This window comes from Urocitellus parryii, chromosome 4, assembly GCF_045843805.1.
Source record: "Urocitellus parryii isolate mUroPar1 chromosome 4, mUroPar1.hap1, whole genome shotgun sequence".
Lineage (NCBI taxonomy): Eukaryota > Metazoa > Chordata > Mammalia > Rodentia > Sciuridae > Urocitellus > Urocitellus parryii.
In genome coordinates, this window is record NC_135534.1 from 47,943,883 (window position 1) to 47,969,762 (window position 25,880).

General features: G+C 39.7%; 1 protein-coding gene across 21 annotated transcripts in view; it reads left to right on the forward strand.

Annotated features, from left to right (window-relative positions):
- Sox6 (SRY-box transcription factor 6) overlaps positions 1 to 17,507 on the forward strand; it is a 570,577-nt gene extending 553,070 nt beyond the window's left edge. For all 21 annotated transcript variants that reach the window (XM_077798166.1, XM_026399004.2, XM_077798165.1 and 18 more), the window contains 2 exons: positions 816 to 1,032; positions 10,904 to 17,507. In XM_077798166.1, coding sequence (XP_077654292.1) covers positions 816 to 1,032; positions 10,904 to 11,207 — 521 coding nt within the window. In that variant the 3' untranslated portion in view covers positions 11,208 to 17,507. The remainder of the gene's footprint in view (positions 1 to 815; positions 1,033 to 10,903) is intronic.
- Positions 17,508 to 25,880: the final 8,373 nt, after the last annotated feature.

Sequence of the window (25,880 nt, forward strand, 5' to 3'; positions counted from 1 at the left end):
GACACAAAAATGCAATTTGATACATGTAAAAAAACACATCCCTCCTTCGTCAAGTGTTTAGATAATTCTTTATAAACAATATTAGAGAAGTGAATGCTTCTCCTTCTTCCTGTATAAACCATATTAAAAATTTTTGTACTTTTATTCATACAACTTTCAATGAATGTGTTTATAATACTTGAAAATGGTATATATAATTCCAATGGTACCTTCCTGTTCTAAAGCTATAACTTCTGAAGTAGAGTTTTAGGTTTTTTGTTTGTTTGTTTGTTTTGTTTTTTTTTAATTATCATAGACCGGGGAGACAGTGTGCACAGAAGACTTTTATATATGGAGGGATAACAACATCAGCTGACATCTTATCAAAGGTCAGCTTTGTTAAAGATGCTTGGAGTATTGAGAGATGTTTGAATTTCTGGAACCAAGAAAGCTTTTCCTGTGAATCCTGTCATTCTCAAAAGTATGCTTAGCAAGTTCAGGCTTTTTTAACCCTGTAGAAAGAGAGAGAGAGGCAGATAACTAGGGAAAGACGTTGGTATAGGAGATGATCTTTAAACAGCAAAGATATATTTTAAAATAACAGTATCATCAGCCTTAAATCACTGAGAGAAATAAATACAACAAATGCATTTTGTACAAAATTTTGTTGTTTTGCTCTATCGTCTAAAAGACTGGTTGGGAAATTCAGTGGTATGTGGCAATAGGAGCTACCCAGAACAGAGGTGAGTGAAACAGTGCCAAGGGTCCATCTAGTCATATTTGCCTGGAATATGTTGCCTTGACCATTTGGGTAATTAGGCTATTTTTATGTCTAGGATCTCGCTGGAAATCCATGTCCAACCAGGAGAAGCAACCTTATTATGAAGAGCAGGCCCGGCTAAGCAAGATACACTTAGAGAAGTACCCAAACTATAAATACAAACCCCGACCCAAACGCACCTGCATTGTTGATGGCAAAAAGCTCCGGATTGGGGAGTATAAGCAACTAATGAGGTCCCGGAGACAGGAGATGAGGCAGTTCTTTACAGTGGGGTAAGTATTCCTGAATATGGCCATCTGGGCTTTCCTTTGCAGGAAAGTATAAACCTCAGGATGGCTACTGGTAGTATGTTTGGGAAATAGATTAGAGAAGGGAGGAGGTTGGGACATGCTGGAGGGCTTTGGCTGTGAGAATCTTTGCTGTGTCACAAGTGGGCAGCCTTGCAACGTGGCTCCTACACAGTTCAGAACAAACCTGCAGCAGCTCACTCCCAACTGATAGCCCCTTTTCATTGTCTTCCATTCTAATCTAAGGTATTCAGTGCCCACACACAGAGTTTTTCATACTTTATTTAGACAGACACATAGGGAGAAAAAAATAAAAACTAACTTTAAGAAATCCCCAGAAGCTTCTCAGCTTCTCTGGGTGGTGCTTCTGACTCTAATCACAATAGTCTGCTTTTGTTGTGGGATCTACCACAAGATAATTGGCCTTGACATTGGTTAGAAGACCTCATTTTTGGCATGAGATCCAGAACTCCTGTTGCAGTAAATTATTCTGTGGTGGAAGCAGTAACAATGTGGATTTTCTTGCTTAAATCAGAAACTAGACATGTTTTTGATATCTTCAAGTCTGATTTCATGTCATTTTGTTTAAAAATTAGGTAATAGATTTCTGGTATAAATTTCGACTTGGCTGACTGGCTGTCTGCATTCAAAAGAGGCCCCTCCTAACCACAGTAGTCAGGATAAGTGGGGATGCAGATGCCTGTAGATTCCAGCACACCCAGACCTAGAAGCACAGTGGGGTGGAAACCAGGAGACCATTCTGGAGGCACTGGCTGAAGCAGCTGGAATCAGACACTTGGGAAAGGGCTTTGGAGAGAGACAAATGGAGGAAGCCAAAAAGGAAGCTGCATTTGTTGTTAGGGTGAAGGAGAACTGAGGAACTATTTCGTGCCTTGGAATAAGAAAGTTTTGCTTGAAAGTGAAACAAGAGATACCTTAAACAGGAAGTAAAGAGCTATTTCTGTGTAAGGATGCTCAAAAGATAGCTCCTTGGAACAAAAAGCTGGTTTTAGAAGCATGTGTTTGAAGAATAAAACTAATTTGAATTAGTAAATAAAATACAAAATTCAACAAGCCAGTGAAAGTCATCTGGGCTCTGAGTCTGCAGCACCTTAGTGTCTTAGGGAGGATTATGCCTTGAAGTTTGGGGGTCAGATACTGACCAGGTCAGCAGCTTGAGCTGGACATTTACCTTCTCTAAGCTATTTTCTCACATATGAAATGAATAATAGCACCTATCATGTACAATTATTGAGATAATTCAGTGTGGCACTACTTTCAAAAGTATGTTACATCATGCTTAGTATAGTACCCATAAAGATGAACTCTAGCATTACCATTTCTATTTAATATGTATTTACTATCACAGTAAAATTGTATGCTATATCACAGTAGATAATCAATAAATTACTTTATATTATTGTAGCATCTTTGGGGACAAAGACTGGCTTAAGCCACTTTATTATTTGAAGATTCTAATATATTTATTAGCCTGTCTTCATGCTAAAATAGGATTATTAAATTCCTCTGAATTAGAAATGTTTGCATTTTTAAAAGTAATATTTTTAACACAAAAAGTATAATGCAATATAATTGAACTATTCACATGATGGAGGATTTATGAAAAATTCCAACTCATAATGCTCTTTGGTTGTAGAGTCATAGGTAGCCAAATACAAGTTTAAGACTATATGGTGGGCTGGGGATATGGCTCAAGCGATAGTGCGCTCGCCTGGCATGCATGCCGCCCGGGTTCGATCCTCAGCACCACATCTGCCAATAACTAAAAAAATAAATAAATAAATATTTTTTAAAAAGACTATATGGTAAAGATCTTCTTGTAACCACCCCCCTACTAGTGTATATCTTATATATCCTCTTTTGAGCAGAGAATCAAAAGTTTAAATTTGAGATCCTCTGTGATTTCTGCCCTTCTCCCCAGTCATGTCCCCTGTGTACTGGGTGACAGTGAATCTCACCACAGTCTAAAAAACTATCAAATGTACTATTTTAGTTCCCTGATAATGTATTTGAAAACATGAATTGTAGTAATATTATTTATCTTTGTTCCCTTTACTAAAGGGCCAAGGGTACATTAAAACAGCTATGAATCAAAATAGCACATACCAGTGCTTCTAAAATATAAAACTTAAATAACTACTAACATCTACCACTTACTGCTTATGCTGTGCTAGGTGTTTGGATATACAAATAATGTGGTCCTCTAAGTCAGAGAAAGGAACTGCTTTAAAGCAGTCCTATGGCTCCAAAAGATGATAAGACTCAAAGGATTAAATCCAGGTCTCAGCCTCCACCATGCTGGCTTCATAGGAGCTGTCCTCACGGTGTTTCCTCAAAACATGCCTGACAGCCCTGCTCTAACACAGCCATGAGTGTAGCTGTACCTCTTGGGCAAGAGCTCTTAGAAAACCTGGAGAAAATGAGGGGTGATATTGTGGAATAAAGTGTATAAAAGGATGTTTGAAATTTAGAGACGAGGAATGCTGTTCCTAATGGTGTAGGAGAGTTCGTTGTGGAAGGATGTTTTAGACTGTGGATTGGGGTCATGACCAGAATGTCTTGTTCTTTAATCTTCAATGCTGAGCATTTTCCTCTGCCCAGATTTGGTAATATTTACTACATAAAGCCAGGTATTATTCCCAGTTATGGATTTGTGTTTTCTTTTAAGTAGTTCTATTTGATAGATTATTAGCTTCCTGAGACTCATCTTTGGAAATTGATCTTCATTAGATGTGAGGTTATGACAAGAGAAGCAAGGAGAAAAACAAACAAACTATTCAAAGATTGCTATTGACTTCTTGATGGAACGGGAGTGAGATCAATTTTTATAGCAGATTTTGAAAAGACTTGCATAACTTTCAAGCCAATAAAACTATATATTACTCAACATTTTGTGCATTTTACTGACTGTACAACTGTAGCTGATGAGTTAGTTTTTTTTTTACTTAGCTATTATGAAATGAATTTGTCAATAATACTGAATAAAGTTAGCTCTTACCTTGGATTTAACCCCTCAATGGCAGATTAAGTATCGGAATTTGATAGAAATCCTGATAAGAGTGCTACAAATGTAGAGATGATATTCATTTAGATCCATACAGCTACAGTGATGTCTTTTTCTAAACAATTAGGACCAAATGTATTTTCTGTATTTGGAAACTTATTTAGTAATTTATTTGTGAACTAACAGAGAATCATGCAGGTACTATAAAATATTAACGTTGGGGTTACTACTTAAATAATAATAATGGTAAAATTATTGAATGCTTATTGAATGCTCTTTACTGTACAGAGAGAATTATACAGATTATTACAACTACATAAATTTACAAGATAGGTAAGGTAATGTTTTCTCCATTATAGGGTTGAAAAACACAATGTTCAGAGATGTTAAATAATTTCTCTAAGGCCACACAGCTAGTAAATGGCGGGGCTGAGATTTAAACCAGGCACATGTGAATGTGAAACATATGTCCTTTTTACCATTACACATAACTCTCAATTAGAGCCTACAAATTGTTTAGAGGCTGTATAGTGTAGTGGTTAAGAGCATCAATTCTGGAGCCAGACTGTTCTGGCTTAAATATGAGATTTGTTTCTTTCTTACTGTAGGAACTGATGCATGTCAATCTTTATTTCTCTAAACCTTCCACCTGCCCTTGGGAAACTTATTTAAACTTTTTGCACCTTATATGTAGAATGACAATAAAAACAACAATATAAGTCCCTTCTAAAGACTGAATAACTTAATACAGGAAATACCTGACACTCAATGACCCCTAAATTAGAATAAATATTATTATTTAAGAAAAATCATACTATGTGCCCAGTGAATATTTGACTACTGTATTAGAATTATTTTCCTACTTCTTTATGCTATAAGTGATTTGAACATTTACCACTTTGATCTAAATCCTAATGGGGTTAAATCACCTGTAAACTATGTACAAATATAGTTGAATTACATAGACCAGCCTCGATGTTTTCAATATTGTCCTCTTGTAAAGAAGCTGTGTAAGAATCTCCAATACATAAAGTATAACGATTGCTATTATTTCTATTCCTTTCTGTAATGTCAACCACAGAGATATAAAGCATATAGCTTTATCTTTTCAAGAAACAAACTTTATTGTCTTCATTTATAGACTCTGGAAGGGTCTGAAGAGTCAGCAAATGATGGGGCTTTGCCAAAATAAATACGTGGTCCTTTATAACTGGCAAAGCTAGACCTTATTCTAGAAACAGTCTTATGATTTGAAAACCATGCAGCAATGCTAAGCTCTGTCAGGGCTAGCTTATACTCTTTACTTGGCTGGGAAGGAGGGTTCTTAGTCACCTCTGTTCTTATCAGCTGTATGTATACACTTTTATAAACATCTACAATTTTTGTTTTGATGTGCACATTCATTATTTGTAAAGCCCAATACCTGCCAGCTACTCCTATTTGTGAAATCTGCAGTGTTTGAATTTTGACTTAGAAATTGATCTGTAAAGGAAGGAAAAATGCTTTTTAGAAAGTAATTCCTAATAGACAAAGCTTGAGCCTGCTGGCTGGATTTTTCATTTTGTTCATTGATTAGCCAGTCAATTGGTAAGGGAATATTTGAAACCAGCTAGGTACCCAACATTGCACTAACTTAATAATGATTCTATACACATGAACTTTCAGCAAATGCTATAGTTCAAGAAACTAGACACAAACATGAATAAATTAGCAAATAATAGTTTGTTATGAACACTCACAGAGAACATATAGTGTTATGCATATAACATATAATGACATGCTAATCTTGATATTATAGAACGAGCAAATAAAGCTCAGAGGAAAAGAGATTACTATGCATTAGGGCCAACAAACCATAGGGTATCCTTGGGGAAGGGACTTGAGTTTTGGGCAGGTCAAGCAGGTAGAAAGTAGATTCCTGTTTTGGGATAAAAGAACACATGAACACATGGGTATGAAAATGGCTTGTTCAATAATGAAAAAGATGACCAGTCTAGAAATTTTCCCTGGCAATAAAGAAAATGAAAGATAAGCAGACTGAGCAATATTTTGGAAGTCCTTGAAAGTCACTTCTTCAGATTCAACTGTTATACTTGCTTAATTTTTTTAGTCTCTCTTTATGTTGATAATGACAATAAGATCACCATGACAGTTAGCTTATGGTTTCATATCCACAGAACCAGTTTAACTTCAGATGTCCTGTACTTCATGTGACCAGCCACCATCCTGGCCCAGGCTGCCCCAGAGGCAGAACTTTCCACCTTTCATGGGAGCTGTTCCTTTGTGAAACATGTCCTATTTTCAGAAAGTTCTTTTCCCCTAACTGAGCTATATTCTGCCTCTCTACTGCTTTGTAGGCTGGGTCTAGTTCTCTTCTTTGGTCTCTCCTAGAACAATTCTTTCCCTTATTTACGAGGACAATGATTCAATCCTCTAAAGATGATTATGTCATATCTTTCTCCCCCTTCTTACCCATACATCTAGTCTCACTCTTTTCTTTAGATTAGGCTACCTACACTTTTCATTTGTTTTCCTCTCATTCACTAGTTTTGTCCATTCATTCATTCATTCATTCCATGTATTGAACATTGAGTACCTTCTACGATTTAGGTATTGTGTAGGCTCTGGAGCCATGTCAGTGAAAATTTCTGTGGTGATAAAGCTAACATTCTAGTGTTAGAAGTCAGACAAACAATCAATAGAGAAATAAATAAATATAAAATAATGGTAAGTGCCTAAAGAAAGCATACCAGGAAAGAGGCAGGAAGTTTAAGAGGATGGGTGCAATTTTAAATAGGATGGCCACAGAAAACCTCACTGAGAAGATTTGAGCAAAGACCGAAGCAGGTGAGTGCAAGCTCTGCAGACATCAGGGAAATTAAGTGGGCAGAGAAAGCAGCAAATGCACCAATCTTGAGGCAAGGTTGCTCCTGGCTGGTTCAAGAAGAAATAGAAGGCCAGAATGACAGGAGAAAAGTAGAACAAGTACGTGGGAAGAACAGTAGATGTCAGAGAGAGAAGAGAGATCCCAAATGTGAAAAGACTTGATGGCCATTGTGATGACTTTGAGCTTCGTCACAGTGCAGGGGAGGTCACAAAACTGAGGTGGCAATGTGGTGGAATGATCATTGCATGGATGGTGAAGCCATCGAGAGTTATGGTAAGGGTAATATTAGAGAGAGAAACCAACATCTTTAAGGAATGAGGGGGAATGACTAGCAGGAAGGAGATAAGGGTGTGGTGGGAGGCATAGTTTGGTAGCATGAGATTCAAAGATGAGGATTTTAAGATGTAGGAATAAAAGATAGTTTGTAAGAGACAATGAGGCACTAGGAAGGAAGCTACCATACCTCCAGGCCCATTCGAATGAGAGGTGTGGAAGGCAAACAGCCAACTCTTAGGAGGGCTGTAGGGGAGCAGTGTCCTAAAGAGAGCAAAGTGTCAGTGAGAGCAAGGTGTGGCAGTGACATTGAGTTCTAGAGGGAACAGGGAAAGATGTCAGGAATTGGAGGAAGGAAGGAATGTAGGTTAAAGTGTTGCACAGAACCAAATGTTAGCCTTTGGGGACTTTTTTCTTTGTAGAGTCATTTCTCAGAAGATACCCACACTTTCCTGGATACCCTTTTTGCACTGGATACCCTTCCCTATATGCACTGCTGTAGAGGAAGCCTACTCCAGCCTGGTCAGTGGCCCCGAGGATTGCTGTATAATCTATTGTTGCAACTGATCCCAAATGCCTCCTGAGGGCCAGGGCTCATAGATAGTCCAGCCTATCACCTTGTCATCAAGTGTCCTCCTAGACCCAGAAAAAGCTCTCTGTGTAGTTTACTCCAACTTCCCAATGGGGAATGAGAAGGGAATTATCATTGAGGACTTACTCTACATGTATAATGCTTCACTTATATGTTCTTATCTAATTGCCTTGACAGGCTATGAGGTGAATGTTATCCTAACATTCTGATGCTTAGATGAATAAAGGGGATGTCCATGATGATAATTAGCCTGCCCAAGATCACACAACCAATAACTGGTGGAGCTAGGATTTGAACCCAAGTCTGACCCTGAGCTCTTTGCACTATACCACAAACGTTTCTTCCTAGAAGGCCTTCCTGAAGTAAAGCCATCTCTCACAGTGATAAGTTATCACTCTAGCATTCACATACAACCCCAAACAGTTGTGTGTGATTTTGAGACCCTTACCAGAGCCCAGCATTTCTTAAAATCCAGTGAGTAGCCCCTGAATTCAAACTATCACCTCTTCAGACTTTGGCACTGGCTGTGGGCTCAAAACAGCCCTCTCAATCCACAACCCACATAGGCTTTTGAATAGCCCATGTGCCTCACTCTGGAAAGTAAGTTGTACAAATGATGTATTTGCTTATTTATTTTTTAATATTTCATTACCAGCTTAGAAGACCAGCTTAAAAGATTTTGATTCTGATTCAAATTGCTATGTATTTTTCTGACAGTGTGAGCTTGCCTTTCTCATCCCAGTCTTGGTATCTATCAGAGAATTTATGACAGGGAAGAACTCAACTCCTGGCTATGGAATTTGTATTTCTTTACACAACCAGTTTAGCCTCTGAACCTCAACTGGTCACTTCTGCTGTGAAGAGGGAAAATGCTAGCCTTTGGTTTATTATGAGATAATATGAAAGCATCTATGTATATAGTCTCTCCACACAGAGTAGGAGCTCAAGTTAAATTTATTTAATAGACATGAAGATATAGATATTTTTAAGAATAAACTTCAAAAATGACAATCTGTTCTTTGTGAAAATAAATGTCCTTTGTGAAAATAAAATGTCCCATTTAATAGTTTGTGTTAGTTGCAGAGTTTAGATTAGCTTGCTAAATTGGAAAAATCTGTAAAATGGGTTAATATTGCAGTAAGGTCTTGCTCTACACTCTAATAATGTGATTAAGGCAAAAAACATTTCTATTGCAATTATCAAAACTTAGTTACCAATTCAATGAGGCATTCACTGCCTTGGGCAGGTTAGCATGAAATTTAATATGTGAGAATTTACCCAAAACTTAGCAAAATGTATATTGCTTTTTAGAATTTGATTCAATGAGAGAGGGTAACCAGTATTTTATGTTTCTATACATAGATTTATACTCCTCTATAATTTGCTTCTTTCAGGCAACCAAACTCAACAAATGAATTATAGAAATTGAAACAATATCAGTGCTTAGTGTCAATTGGGTGCTTATAGGTTCTATAGAAGTCAGAAACTTTTATGAAACATAGCAAGCTTATTATATCTGTGTATTGAACTCTATTAAGAATGATGGAATTCAAAAAAAATCAGTTGACAACATAGGTTCAAATTCTGGTTTTTCCAGTATGAACACAGTACCTGAAGCAAGGCCTTATTTTCTTTGAAAAATGCCAGTAGTAATTAAATGAAATCACACACACACACACACACACACACACACACACAGTATTTTACATATTATGTTAGTGAAAGGTGATGGAATTGTGACTATGTTTCATGGCAATCAAAGGATATTTTTAATGGTAGCATGGGCAGACATTGCACAGTATTTCCAAGTCATTATCATTCTTTCTCCCTCTACTTGACTGGAGGGAAGCTGGCCTCTGTGAGGAAGTATGCTCCTCCTGGACATGCCAGAGTAGCTGGTAACACAGCACTTTCTTCATGGATTCAGGAATCTTCCTGTGAGAGTGGGGTAGACAGAGTTTCAATGATAGTGTATAGGGTTAATAGCAATTGTCCAAGCAATAACTGGTCTGAAGCCAGAGCAAAAAATGGTGGAAGAATCTTCCAAAACTTTCATGACCCCAACTTTTACAATATCTGAAAAAGAAGGCTCAAAAGGGTGGTGCCAATGACATTTTGAAATGAATATTCAGCCATAATTTACTGTCTCTAAAGACTGAGGACTACTTGGTGAATATTACATCTTTGAACATATTATTTAGGTATAGTCTCTGAGTTAAGTAGATCTTCAATTCTTGTGTGCCAGTTATAGTGCTTAAGTGAAATTAAGAGACAGAGTAGCCATGTCTCCTTAGATAGGCAGAGGTTGACCTTCACAAAGAGTCTGCTAAGTTTATGTGAACTAGGGTCACATTATGAAGAAGTGATCTGGTGTGACCAGGCCCTGGCACATGCTGGGATCTAGGATGAGGCAGCATGTCTGGTGGCTGTTATTCACTTAGGTTGCAGGCTCACCACTGTCTGCTCCCAACTTCTTCAGCCTAGAACTCAGGCTTAAGAAATCAAAGATGATTGTTCCATAAGTTCCTGCCCTGCCAGGTCAGCACTGAAATAAGTAGACATTTGCATGGATACCAAATAAATGCTTTGCTAAATCTGATTCTTTGGGACATACTAGGTGCTTTCTCATCTTGATAAAGATGATACCAATCTACTTACTAGTGTAATTATAATATGTCTCATGCCACTGGTCTATTTTAAAAAATTCTCTCAGGGCACTAAAAAAAAATGATCTCACATATAACTTGATGGTATTAACTATAGCACTTGTCCTTGACGTCACATGTTAGCCAGTCCTTGCCATATTTGCCAACCTAAAAGAGCTCTGCCTGTATGTTGCAAAACCATCAGTAGATTGCTCCATTATGCTAATTTAACCCCCAGTCATAGTGTCAGGGAGAGTGCCAGGACTACTCCAAGGAACACTTGTCACATTTTGTCACTTGCTTAGGACGTTAAAGAGGACACCCCTCTGACAAGTGTGGGGGATAAAGCCCAAAGCCACATGAAAGAACGTACATAGATCTATTATATAGAGATATTTCCCCTCTATTTCATTTTATTTTTTGAATCTATACAGGCAACAGCCTCAGATTCCAATCACCACAGGAACAGGTGTTGTGTATCCCGGTGCTATTACTATGGCAACTACCACACCGTCACCTCAGATGACATCTGACTGCTCTAGCACCTCTGCCAGCCCAGAGCCCAGCCTCCCAGTCATCCAGAGCACTTATGGTATGAAGACAGACGGCGGAAGCCTAGCTGGAAACGAAATGATTAATGGAGAGGATGAAATGGAAATGTATGACGACTATGAAGACGATCCCAAATCAGACTATAGCAGTGAAAACGAAGCCCCGGAAGCTGTCAGTGCCAACTGAGGAGTTTTTGTTTGCTGAATTAAAATACTCTGACATTTCATCCCCTTCCCCCAACAAAAAGTTCTTAAAGAGCCCGCATGCATTTGTGGCTCCACAATTACATCAGCAGAATGGTCTTAATTGTTTCGTAAAGTGTGAGACAGATTAAGTTTTCCCTGATTTTTCATGAACTTGAGTTTTTTGTCGTTATTGTTATTGTTGTTGTTGTTGTTTTTTAATTTAGGTGAAGACATATTAAATATGAGACACCAGGACTTGAAAACTTATCTCAACCCATAGCTGTCTTACAAGTCTTATATTTTTGTCTTACTTTTTTTTTCTTTTGGATGTTGATAAAGGTTTAAGTTACTGTTTTAGATGGGGTTAAACATTCTCACTCAGGTATGCTGTGCCGGCCTACAGGTTGTGAATGTGTTTTTATTCTGAATTACTTTAGAAAACAACTGAGGATTTCGTATCGTGAAGCAGGACTAGTCCACGGCATGTGCCGCTGCGTGCAGAGCATATTCAGAAGGCCTCGGAATTCCATTTCTCCGCGTGTAGAGTTAAACTTTGAATGTGCCAAACTTTTTCATAACTTTTGAATCTTAATATTTTGAAAGTCTTAAAGGAGATACTGCAAAGTCTTAGACAATCTTTGGCATCTTAAAATAAAATAGCAAACCACACTTTTTATTTTCCAGAAAATGGTAAAGTACTCAGGAATCTGGAGACAAGATATTGTAAGGAATGAACAAGGTTGCCACAGTGCATGTACCCAATTGTGTTTGCCTCTTGACGTGCCATCAGTGCGTGACGTGGTATGACATACACACACCAGAGCCATCACCACACCAGATACCGAATTGGTGGTCTTCTCTGCCCAAGACCACCTCTCACTACATCCATTATCCCTTTGCCTTTAACCCTGACATTCAGTCTTAACACATTTTCTCTTAAATAATTTATTCATTCCAGAATGTCAAGGGTCCATTTACTATTTATTTAAAAACAATGTTGGTGGCATTAATTTAATAATTCTTGTTTTTCACCCTCCTTCCCTGAAGAACTTTTTAGCCCTTTTCACCTCCTTCTCCTGCTAGATACAAAAGATGTACATATTGATTTTATGTCCCCAGAGCATCTGGAAGCATTTCTGAAACAAGATACTATTAAATACCTATCTTTATTGTTTTTAAAGATGAGTGTATATCTGGCTACAGGGCTGTATATTTGGGTCTAGGTGTATACTCTTACACTTAACAGGTATGCAGGTATGCCTCTGAGGTTCGCTGTGACCTTGAGTCTTTTGCCAGAGTTTCCCCCAGTTCAGTTTGCAACAAGTGGTAGGATCTGCATTGGCGGCATTTCCTCTGAATTCTATTCAGCAGTAAGAGTCAACAGTGGTGGCTGCCAGGTGGGAAGGCAGCAGAATCCTGCAGCCAGACCTGAAGCCCAAGGCTTATGGGCCATGTAGAGTATACAGTGCTACTGTCATGGGCTGGCACCTTTACACTGAGTTGCCTAGCTGGCACATCCAGGGAATTCTTTGCAAGTTCCAGGATGAAGGAAGCCAGATGACATTCTCAAAGCAAAGATAGAGGCAAATAGTCATGGAACATTCAGAGAATGAAAGAAAACCATAGGGAAGGAGAAGGGGGGGGAATACATTCCCTGTATGGCATGTTCCTACTGTCAATTCTGGGGAACAGATAGCTCATAAGACAGCAAACCTTTGGCTGACTCCCCGTATCTATGTCTATAAGATGAACTGCACTTGTCACTCAAGGAGAGCTCTGGAGATGTGCTGCTGGGCTTGGAGGCAGTGAGGTTTCATTCCCCATCTCCTAACTACAGGAAGCTCTGCTATGCCATTCAGACCTTCCTTAACCCAGGGCCTGTTGCCTGTGGGGGAGCTACTCCCAGAGTGATTTAGTGGGAGAGTGTCAGAGAATGAGACAGTTTGCCTCATGGGACAACCCAGAATCTGATCACCAAAACATAGGAATGGCCCCAACAGATTTCTTGAGCCATTTTGTCACTTGGAAGAAAATAGTATATCTTCATATTTATTTAAAGAGTGCGCCAGGCCAAACCTAATAGCAATAAATAGGTTGAGCCAAGCTGTCACCGTCTCTGACACTAGCCGGGAGTGCTCTCTATAAGCTGTTTAAGGTACTGATAGGAATGTTTTGTTCTTAATATTGATTGGGGATTGGAACTTTGTTCTTGTACATTTCTTTCAAATGAGGAGGAGGTCATTTTTCTTAAAAAAATGAATATTTATTATGTCTTACTGATTTCTTTGATTATATACCTCTCCTCCTCAGTTCATTCTCATGTTTTCTCCCCTTTCTTTTTGGTTTTGGCTTCTGCGCTCACTCCTTTCTTATTGTGCTGCATAGGTAGTGTGTTGTATGACTAGCATTGTATTGTATGTAATTAATTTTGCACAAAGGCGAACATTTAGCATAGTAGGTTAATTTTGTTTGTTTTTATGACCATGCCAAAATAATATTCTGGGCTGGTGGAGAACAAAGGACTGTTCTTTAGGACTGAAACTTGATTTTGCTTGTAGTAAGAAAAAAAAAAACACACACACTCACAGATGTTGTTTCGTAAGTGTTATAAGCACTGGATATAAATGGTATTTTTTATCACTTCTGACTAATGTGAAACTGTTGTACGAAAACTACACGAACAAAAGTCATCTGTTTCGACTCGTGTGGGCTTGCCTCACAGTTGCCGGATTTGAGTCATTTTTATGTCTTGTTATTTCATTTATTTATGCAAAATACATGTGTGTATGAACACTTTGTTTTAGCTCCAGCTCTGCCTCAGTACTGGGGGTGCAGTAACTTCTAGCCATTTTCTTAAAAATGAAAGGCTATTCAGGAATGATCTGATTGTAAACGCCTCTTTCTTTGGCTCAGACAGTAATGCTGTATTAGAATCTAAATTTTGTGCATATGAAGTTTATTCTATTTATTAGCCAAGTTTGGCTCTAAATATTCATGGAAATTAAGGATGACAATCATCGGGATCACTTCATTATATTTCAGTGGGGCTTAAACAAAGTTTTTATGACTTTACCATCTCATTTTAGAGTTTTCTAATTGTGTAAATATAACATAGAAATAGAATTTATTTTTGGTTCATGAGTACTTAGTGAGTTATAAGTTATGTATTTCTTTTTTGTTCTCTATCCATATGTGTTGGTCCAAACTAGAAGTTGACGAGTCACTGTATTTGCTGGGGACAGTGAATTATCAGCTACAGTGAGGGCAGCATTCATCCTGCAGCTAGGCCAGCTAAGCCCTACACTTGGGTTCTTATTCAGTTTTGAGCCTGCTGTCCACAGACTCAGACTTTTCCCTTTTTTCCTTATAGAAAGTAGATGAATTGAACATAGTAAATTTCCAGTACATCTAGGAGAGAGTCAGTTTGCTTTGTGAACCCACACGAACCTTCTAAGATAGTTCTGTGACCATTTAATAGTAAGAAGCATAATGACATTTTACAGGCAAAAATCTGCCTCTGTGATTGGCCATGAATAATGTCGCACCATGCCAGTCAAAGCATGTTGTCACCTTTTTTCAGTGCTCCCTACTTGATGGTATCTTCAAGTCTAAGGTAAAAATTATCTCCATTTAATTTAAAAGCATACAGGACCAGGGTTTTCTTTGTCATTTGTGATAGGGACACTGGTAGACAATCCTTTCCTTAAAAAAACAAAAAAACAGGTCATATAGAATAGGAAGGACGAGAAGGAAGGAAGAAAGGATGGAAGGAAAGAAGGGAAAGAAAGGAAAGTTCATCTGCGGACGCGAGCAGCCAGCCTGGCAATTTCTCTACTTCAGGCAGTGTCCTTTGCAGGAAGGTGTGGAAGCTCTGTTGTTTTCACGAGGACCCAGCTCAGCCTTTCAGGAGCACATCAGTTTGCTTCATTTGGTATTTGATACTCTGCAGCCTTGTGCTGGGGCCTGATTTGATTTGCCAGGGTCCTGACACAGACTCCCAGACCAAGTTCTAAATTCAGATGTGGGCTCACAGTGCTAGTGAGCTGGTCAAATTTTGGCCTCCCCTGGACATAAGTGACATGGGAGCCTGGGGTGTTTGAAAAGGGTGTGATCTCTCTAGGGCTGAAATTAAAGGCTGCTTTCTTTGCCTTATGAAGCCAGACTGCTTCTTTGGAGCACACCCTCCTGAGCCAGGAGCACAGGGCTGGCTGAAAGCAGAGATTGTTTCAGGGAAGCCCATCTGCCCTCAGCAGGAAGGCAGCCTGGAACTTGAACATCACTGCCCAGGCTGCTGCTCTTGATTTACTTATTTTGCAAAGAGTTGACCTCTACCAACTCATTAGGGAAAGGAAAAAGAATCAGTTCGTAGTTTTAAACCATTCAAGAAGTCCTATACCAAGTGCCAACAACTGCAGAGGAATGCAGCTAGAGGAATGTATTGAAGTTATTACTGGGTCTTCCTTTTTAATGAGAAAGTGACAAAAATGGTTGCTGTAGCCTTGCCTGATGTCATGCTCGTTTATCCAAGGATTGAGTTGGCACTTAAGCTCACTTCTCAAAATATAATAATATCATATGACCTCATTTGTCCTTCTACAAAAGCACTTGCATCATTTCCTTAAGTCATCTGCCCCCTGATGTGTTTTCCTCCTCAATAAACAACTTCTGTTACTTCTGCCGATCATGTTCTGTTTCTGATGCCACATGCTATCGAACTTGCCCCTGTGCTGATAATCATTAAAAATATTGATATGCAAATGCATTTCCTTTTCATCCCCATCTCATATTTTCCTTTGGGGACAGATTGCTTTCCAAAAGATCATGAACTAGTATTCCGAATGCTGGTACCTCCAGGGGCAGAGGGGAGGGATGGGTGGGGTAGGGACAGAAAGGTCTTGCTTCCTGCAGATACTCTTCCAATCAGTGTCTGTGGCAATAGGAATGCTTGAAGGCAACTCAGTGACATATCTTGCTCAGTAGTTTCTTATTCCTGAAGAACCACAAGCATAAAGTGAGGCCTCAGTGCTGGTGCTCTTGGAGTATGGGGAATGTGCAAATATTTAACTGTTTTGTATGCTGCACATTGCAGATCTGCTCATGTGCATTCTCCGTTTGTCTTCCTTTGTCATGTGTGTTTTTGCTTTTTTGAAAGTGCAGTCTTTATTGTACCCTTCTCCAGCTTGTAGCAAATTAGAATGCTTAGCATTTATGTTCATTCATTATTGTATTTGCCATGTAAAATTTTTATTACCTTAGACAAGCTTATAAGCTGTTACTACATAACTTATCTTACTGTAACTCTTTTTATTTCCTGACATTGTAATTTGTTTGTGATGTATATTGTGAGATTGTATTCTATGTTAATTTAATCAGCACAATTCACTGACATGCTGGACTGACATGCTGGCTGCTGTTTCGAAGTGTAAAGTTTGTGTAGGGCTGTTGGGACAACTGTAACTCTGTTGTCAAGGTACTGTGCTTTGGTTCCTATAGCAACACTGTGGGTGTGACCCTTGAGACTCTAGGGACATCTAATACACCCTGGAGCAAATTTTAACTGCAGATTTTCTTTGTAGAAATTCTATGTATAACACAGGTACCTACTTGGCCCATGGCTGGTAACTATTTGGGCAATTAGAAAAAAACAAAAAACCCATAAAAACTAGTGTCTATTGCTGCTTTGAATATGTTTGAAAGTCTGAAAATGTAAATAGTTTATCAAAAAAAAATCTTGTACAGTCCAGTGTAAAGTTTTTAAATGACCTTAAGGGTTGCCATCACATCTTTCTCACACTCTCCTCTTGATAATGAAAAAAAAAAAAAAAAGTTCGCTAAGGATTCAAGAAATGGAAAAAAAAAGAGAATCTCTTCAAATTTAAAGGAATGGATTGTTGTTCTTAGCTTTGTTGCATACACAAACCTCTTGGATTTTGTTGTGCAGTATTGACGTGAGATAAAACTCAACTCATTGAATAATCTTTCAGTGGTACTTTTCCAAGTCTTCCCCTCCTCTGCCTCATAATTAAGGGAAAAGACAAAATTGAAAGACGCACTCTTTGTCTATCCTGGTGTATGTTGGCACCTTAGCTACTTTTTTTTTTTCATTTTTGCACAAGGTGCTTTCCTGATCTGTCAGACATGCCATCCTTGGGTGATAATGTATATGCCATGATGGGCTCAGGCCCGCAGGGGAGTGTCTATAAGAACTGCCTATTTATGCTCATTTACCTCAAGACTGTCCTCTCTACCCTAATCTAGTTGTCATCACTCCATCTTTTGTACTGCTGTTGACACTTACCAATTAAAGATAAATTTTGTTTTATGACCTCTGTGTACAGCTTCATCTGTTCCCCGAAAACAGTTCCCCCTGGACCCAGCATGCCCCAGGCTTGCCACCACCTGCGGCTGGAGCCCACAGAGCTCCAGTTCTGTGCCACAGCTTCTGCCTGGTGGGAGGGAGAAAGAGCCCAACATCTTGGACTCCTTAGCCTGGAAAGACTTGCCTGCGTTTTTCATCTCAGAACATATACTGCTGTAGCAAGAAATGTTTATGGATTTAGATGGAAGGAATAGGATCCAAGGTGGATTTTTTTTTTTTTTTTGTCAAGAGAAGATGAGAGAGAATGTCACTGCCTATTTTCCTGATTTCTTCATGAGAGCAAAACAGTTTCCAAAGCTCAGAGCATCCAGCTGAGATTCATGTGATGGGATCTCCAGGACCTGCCTCTCACCTGACACTGACTGCTCCAAGCCCAGCAGCCACAGCAGATGGACTGCACTCAGGATCCTTCCCTCCACCATGGGTGGGATGCTTGGCCCATTTCTCAGCTGCTTCTGCCTCAGAGAAGGAAGCTCCCATCTCATTGACCAGCAATGAGTTGCACCTGGTACAAAACTCAGCTTCCCAGTGACTTGGCTTCTAAGTGTACCCAAAACGATTTCCTGGTGCCTTGAGAGTCTGAGGGCAGGGCTTGGGTAGCGGGCTGCCTTGAGCAGGGTTCTTGAAGGAAGCTTGAGGAACCAGTCCCTGGAGTGCTGTGAATGCTCCAGATTAGTGACCCACAGCTGCAGTGTGAAAGAGACAGAGGAGAGGCCCTGTGGCTGCTGCTTTTGGTATTTCCTATGAAAAAAAATGCCTCATTAGAGAAGAGGATTTGTGAAACGTTCTTTATCCCAGGCAAATTGTAAGATTGATACAAGCTGCTTGAAGTTCTGCAAACCTGGCATCCCAGGATCCTCCTTCCTGCCCTGTGGGTTTTTTTTTTTTTTTTAAAAAAGCCTAAATCAGCCTAGGGCATTAGATTAAGAACAGTGTGGGTGGGAGGGAAAGGGAGGGAGAAGGGGAATAGCATGGATGGTGGAAGGAGACCCTCATCATTATACAAAATACATGTATGAAGATGTAAAAAAAAAAAAAAAAAAAAAAAAAAAGAACAGTGTGGATTTGGGGAGTCACAGAGGCCTGGCTCTGCAACTTGCTGGTTGTGTGACCTTCCCTGAATAATTCCTCTGAGCCAGAGTTTTCCTCTCTGTAAAATGGGATTGTAATCTCTACCTATTAGGGTACTAGGGGTATGAAATGGCAGAACTAAAATATGGCTGCAGGCCTGACTCCTCTGCCCAGAGAATGTCTGAGCCAGCAGGGATCATGGGTCAATGTCACCAACTGAGCCAGGTGAAGGGCCTGCCTAAGTTCTTGGCTCACATGAGGTCCTATATGCGATTACCACCCCAGTCTTCCTTTCCCTGTCACCTTCTCTGTTTGGTCAATTTCCACTTGTCTTTCAAACACCATCCTCTGGTGCCTTCCCCAGACTCCCAGTTTTAAGCTCTTCCTCAGAGTTCCCATGGTACTTTTAAAGGACCTCTCTGATCTGCTTTATCACATCATAATGATTTGTTTGTCTTTTCTGCTAGATGATGACAGATGAGTGCACTGAGATTCTTTGCTTTAGAAAGACGCACAGCTGGGTACCAGTGTGTCTGTGTCTAGAGCCACAACTCCATTCTTCCTCCTAGGCATCTTAGTTAGAATGTGGAAAAGGATAGACTGAAACAGTTCCTGTTTATGGGTTTGCCTTACTCTTTCCTTGACTTCCCAGGTACCCAAGGTTACCTTTTACTCCTCTCTGAGACAAGGAGTACCGAAGGCCCTGTCCCTAGGCATTCTACCTAAAAGGAAGCCCAGCTGCCTTCACTTGGGGTGGAGGAGGGCAAGGAGCCCAACTGTGAGCAGCTGTTCATTCCATATCCTCTCCTTCCTTTCTGGCAAAGGAAACCCACGATCCAGGTACTGGCCTTTTCCTTAAGAGCACTCTAGAGCTTTGTTTGCTCAAATGTGGTACACAGGTACCCCTGAAAGCACTCCATGGGGTACTGAGAAACAATCTTCAGGAAGGATACTCATTTTCTTCTCTATCCTCCTGGTCAACAACACATTGTAGGGTGGGTAGGTTGAGGATCACTGTCCTCATTTGAAATCTTCAGGATAGGACATGACCCAAAGTCACACACAGATTAACTGGCAGTACCAGCATGCACACTTGTGTTTTTAATTCTAAAGACAGAGTAGACGATGTTGCTTATGGCCCCAAAGTAGTTCTTGTAAATTGTGCATTATTGGGACCACAAAAGATGTTTTAAAATGGCAATAATTGGTACTATGAGCCAGAAAGTAATACAATAAAAATTTAGCATTTTTCAGGCTTGAGAAATAATAATTTGATGACACACAATATTGATATGACCTATTTCATCAACTAAACCCAAAAGGTTAGATTGAGAGAAACAAGGTCAACTTTAATTTACTAAGTACAATAAATTAGGTTTCAGACTTTGGATTAAGATTAATCAGCTAATGGATATTATTGTACATACCCCAACTAGGGCTATAGAAGCAAGGGGAGTCATTAGCACCTTATTTTATTTGAATCATTCATCATTCTATTTTAAAGTTCTTATCACATGATAATTTTAATAAAAACTCAGCCTTTCCATTATAAATATCATTACATGAAAAAGATAAGTAAACTTGGGTCCATTTTGTGAAATGCCAAAATTTGAAATTGAGATACTTTTGGAAATGAAAGAAGCACTGATGTTATTGATGAATAACACAGGCAGGTAGAAAAGTTAGGCACAATAAACTGTCAAAGAGTGACATGACACAGCAGTACATTCAAGATCCTGGCCCATGGATAAGCCAACTGTTCTTTGATGTGACATTACACTGCTCTGGCTCACACTTAAGTTATAATCTACTTAACTGCAAAAAAAAAGTATTCCTATATTCTATATTTGTATAAAACTCCTTATGAAGCCACATAAATGCTTTTTTTGGCCATTTTACAGAAATTAATTCATTTTGTTTATGAATATTGAAAATAACACCTGCTAAATATATAGGTTTGAGCCATTGGAGAAATCAGAAGTAAATTTTCCAAGCAGCCATCTCTCCTTAAAAGGAACACAGAAAGGCAGACTTGTAGAAAAATTACAGAAAGTCTGGGACCTGGCACCTTGATTTCTCCACCTGCGGGAGTAACTCCCCCCGCCACCCCATAACCCAACTGCCAGAGAGGCAGGGAGTCCCTGCGCTGGGGGTGCCAGCCCAGCGTGCCTGCCCTGGACAGAGCTATGGAAATCACAAGTGGTTCTGGGCCTCAAACTGTGTCAGAGAAGACACACCAAGGGATAAATACTGTGGCTATAAATACAGCCCAAGAACCTGGATCACTTTTCAGACTGTTGAATTTCAAATGCCTGCCAAAATGAGTGTGATATCTGCAACTTTGCTGCAAGGGGTGGCAAAAGTCCAATTAACTTACACACAAAAAAATCTGGGAAGTGATGACCAGAAAAGTTAAATTGTCCAATCAAAACTTGGAACTCAAATTAATTTTACAAGTTTTAATATGATGGTAGGAGGAAATTAAATGTAACCAAAATCCCATTCAACTCCACAATAATGATAGATAAGAGAAATAAATACAGGACTTACTAAACATGGTTGAACATTCATGGGTTTCTCTACTGCAGTATTGGGGGTCTGACCACGAAGATATGTGAATTGCATTCATTTTTCTGATTGGCCATCTGGGAGGTGGGTAATTTAGAGAGCTAAAGACATCTGTGACCCCAGAAACAAAACAAAGCAAAACCCCACAAAGCTTTGATGAACTCAAATACAGCATTATTTAGATTTTATTGTTTATAATGACTGAAACTCAAACTGCTCAGACATCAAAAGGGGATTTAGTGGTTTACATAACTGAGAAAGTACCCAGAGAATATGGCTTCAGTCCTGGCTGAATACAGGTGTTCAAACAGCAGCATCTAGACTTGGCCTCTGTCTCTACACTTGGTTCTTATTAGCTTTGTTCCCCGGCAGTCTCTTTACATGAGACATCCTGCTGTAGTTCCAGATCTGTAGTGTCTCAGCTTTAAATTCAACCACAAAAGGCCTTCTCTTATATGTTTTCTGCAAACATACATGAATTAAGTCTCCTTGGCCTGGTGGGAATCATATGACCATGGCTGAGCCAGTCACTGTAGTCAAGGAAAAAAATATCAACCCCTCCCTTTAAACACATAGACTGAGTATATAGATAAAGGAAGCTCCCAAAGGAAAACAGTTTCCCAGGAGGAGGGTGCTGGGCTGTCTCTGAAATCCTGCACAGAATGGGCTTTATGTGAGAAACAAGTTGGAAGGCCAGACTTATTAACTATAGCTAATCTTCAATGCTGGTTCATGGGAATGATCACAGATAATTGTCATGCTTCCAAGTGTCCATTTTTGAGTAGACCAGGCCTTGTGGTCAGGGTATTATCTATCCTCTTTGGTGGCCACAACAGAGGGCTTGCACAGAGCAGATGCCCACTGAATCTGTGCTTACTCTAGGGAAGGTTCTAGAATCTCTAAAATCTCTACTGCTATGACTTAGACTACTTGAAATGTCCAAAAAGTCTAGTTTAACTGGTCTGAAACACAACATGGCGATTCAGCAAAAGTTGAGACTCACAGGGTTGCAGTTAGCAGATCTGGGAGAGAAGAGTGTGATCCTATCTGGGGGTGTATGTGAAAATGGAAATAATGCAGGTGGTACAATTTGGCAGACCAGGAATTCTGACCCCACTCTAAACTGCTATGTGTTGTTCAGCTAGTCATTTAACCTCTCTGAACCTCATCTTCAATATCTGTAGAACAGGGAAAGAATACTTACCCCACAGTGTTTTTAAGAACATTATGTGGGATTATTAATTTATTTATTCTCAAAAGTTTATTGAGATGCCCACTATATGTCTGGCATTGTTCAAAGCCCAGGATAACAAAGAGGACAGACGGAGGTGCCTATGCACAGAGTTGACATCATGATGCAACAGCTGGACACTACAGAAATGAATAGCAATTTCAGAGAATAAGTAAGGCCATTTTAAAAAGGCAAAGCAGAATGATGAGGATGAGGTGGTTTTGAGAGGGTGACTCTGGAATTCTCTCTAAGGAGGTAGCATTTGGACAACAGTCTGAATAATGAGCCACACAAAGGGAATTCTAAGCAGAAAGAGCAGCAAAGGGGGAGGGGAAGGAGAGGAAATTTTTATTCCAGGAGCAGAAGGATAAGTACTTGGAGCATAGGATATTTGGAGAAGAGATTGGAGAAGCCAGACATAGTGGAATTCTTACAGGCCTCCCTAAAGGGCTTTATCTTCCCAATGCAGGAAAGGGACACAAATTATACACTACAGATTTCTCTTCTGTCAGGTGCCTTGTTTCCTAGATTCTGTGTCTTTTCTCTTTCATTATTTATTCCCCTTCTTTCCTGGAGCACACCCTCCAGGTGATTCTTGAGAAAGGATATATGGGAAGTTCCTTCTTTTCTTCCTCCCTCCCTCCTTTCATTCTGTTTTCTTTCTGATACCCAGTGTGTCTAGAATATTTTTATTCTACCCTTACACTCTGTTAATATTTTCAGCTCAATAGAATTCTATAGTGGAAATTATTTCTTATTGAAATTGAAAATTTGAAGGTATCAAATTGAAAATTTGTGGGTATTGCTTTTGTTAGGTTGATGGAGGTGGCTGAGGAACAAAGCACCAAGTAACCCATGCATGCGAAAGAATCACCAATCAGGCCCTGAAGGAACCAACTGTCAATCAGTGGGGTCTCCTGGCCAATCCTGGATCTTAACCAGCTCACCACCTCTCCCAACCCCCCACCCCCACCCCCACAACCCTAGTAAGACAAGGGACTCTAAAAACCCCTTTTCCTGTCCCAAGCCCTCCCTTTCTGCCCTAAACCTAGTAAAAATTCCAGTCCGGTGGAGCCTCAGTGTACTTCTCCTCAGACCCAGCCTGTTGATCTGAGGGTCTCACTGGGGAGCGAAATCTCAATAAAACCTCCTTCAGCAGCCTTTTAAAATCTGCCTTCTTTTGGTGGCTGCTGCCTGACCTTACAGCTTTATTATCTTCTAGGTTCTAGTGTAGCTGTTGAGAAGTCTGATGCTGTGCTGTTCAGATTCTCGTTCCTTGGCTTGCAGCACTTCTCTGTTTCACTTACATTTAATAGTCTGCTGCCCACCTGCTAAAGTTTGAGTTCTAAGTTCTCCTGGACTGCTGTCTCTGTCTTCTTGCTTTATGCCTTTAAAAACATCCCCATTCTGTCTCCCTCACAGTTTGAAGGACCTTGTCCTCAGGGTTTTGAAATTTCATGATAATCACCTTCGTGCAGGTATAAGTCTATCCATTGTGCTGGGTATTCAGTGGGTCCTTTCAAACTGGAAATTCAGATCCTTCAGTTCTAGAAAGTCATCATGAATTATTTGATTATTTTCTCCTCACAGTTTTCTCTGTATATTTCTCAGGAACTCATAATACTCAACGTTAACCTTCTGAGTTTGTTCTTTGATTTTCTATTCTATTTAAATTTTTTTTGTCATTGTTGTTGAAGAAATACCGCAATTTTTTCTTCTGAATGCCAATGAATTCTTTTTGCTTCTGTATCATATTGTAAATTTTCAAGTGCTCCTCTTTGTTCTGTGAAAATTTCCTTTTTCTAGCACACTAGTTCTTTTTTTATGGAGGCTTTAACTGAGCCCATTCCTTTGAAAATATTATTAAAATTTTTTAATATAATTAAAATTCTTATTCAAAACTCTTATACAAACCCTATTTTGTCCTAATTGCTTTATTCAGTCACTCATTCATTCATCCAACCAGCGTTTTATGAGTGTTTACCACATCCTTGGCAACTAAGAACTTAGGGAATAACACAAAGATTCCTGGTATCCTGCAGCTTACCTCTCAATCACCCATTTTATTTTGTTGTATTTTTGTTTGTTTTAATATCAGAGACTTTCCTAATGAAGCTGGTGGACCTTGGCTCTCTGATCATATTTGAGGATAAGGTACCAAAAAAAAAAAAAAAATCCAGAAGGAAGTTTTACTATGAGGAAGACACTGAGATACTTGTGGTAAAATCCTTATTGTAAGTGACAGGGCTGGACTGTTTGGAGAAAGTCTGAGGTCAACATCTTTAGATTTTCTCCAAGACTCCCCCAGAAAAGAGCTGCCAGCCCTGGAGGATTCCAACAGGAAGCAGTGCCTGAGCGGACTTCCGGTTGACCGCACTTCCGGTGGCCGATGAGCGGCTTGAGAGGGGAAGGGCAGCTTGGGCCTTGTGTAGAACTGGAGAGGCTCGTGCTTCTTTCTAAACAGACTTGCAGCCCCTTCCTCTGACTTGGCACCACCTGCTTTCACCTCCAGAGACATAGGTGGCAGTCCTGGGCCTTTATGCTGAACTTTAGAGATGTGGCCTTGCGTGTCATTTGCCCTGCGCCTCCAGGCTGCTGCTCAGGCTTGGGCCTTGTTGCTCTCCCGGGTGAGTTGACGTTTAACATTCTGCCGCCCGCAGCTCAGCTTTTAGTACTGAGGCCTTCTCCACATCGTCTTACCTCTGGGTTTCTGCCTTTGAAAACATCCCTTTACTAATATGTATGATGTTTCAGGAGGAAGCCAAAGTACAGTGTATATGCTCACTCTGATGTTTTTAGCTGTCCTCGGAATACTTACAAGATTTTCTTGTGTCTTTTTTTTTTTTTTTTTTTTTTTTAATTTTAGTACTGGGGATTGAACTCAGGGGCACTCGACCACTGAGCCACATCTCCAACCCTTTTTTATATATTATTTAGAGACAGGGTCTCACTAGGTTGCTTAGCGTCTCATTTTTGCTAAGGTTGGCTTTCGTGATCCTCCTGCCTCAGCTATCCAAGCCGCTGGGGTTACAGGCGTGCGTCATAGTGAATTTTTTAGAAGATTAAAAATTTAAAGGCTTTTTGGTACCTAGGTTGAGCCAGATACAGCGTTAGGAATTTTTACCTACACTACTGAAATGAATCCTCCTAACAATGAACATCCTAGAAAGAGAAAGAAGGGCTTAGAGAGAATAAGTTGACATTGATTCACTTAATTAAACTTAGAGTTGATTAAGCATCTATTCTGTACCTGAAATTCTGCTAGATCCTGAGGATGAGTGAATTCACATAAACATTCTGTCATCTGAACCTGAAACTTGGGACTCATATTAGACTCTTCCATTGCTCTTGTCACATCCTGCTGCTTTTATTGTCTCAATATTTCCAAACTGTGCCCCCCTGATTTCTGGGTAGCCCCTCCTTGG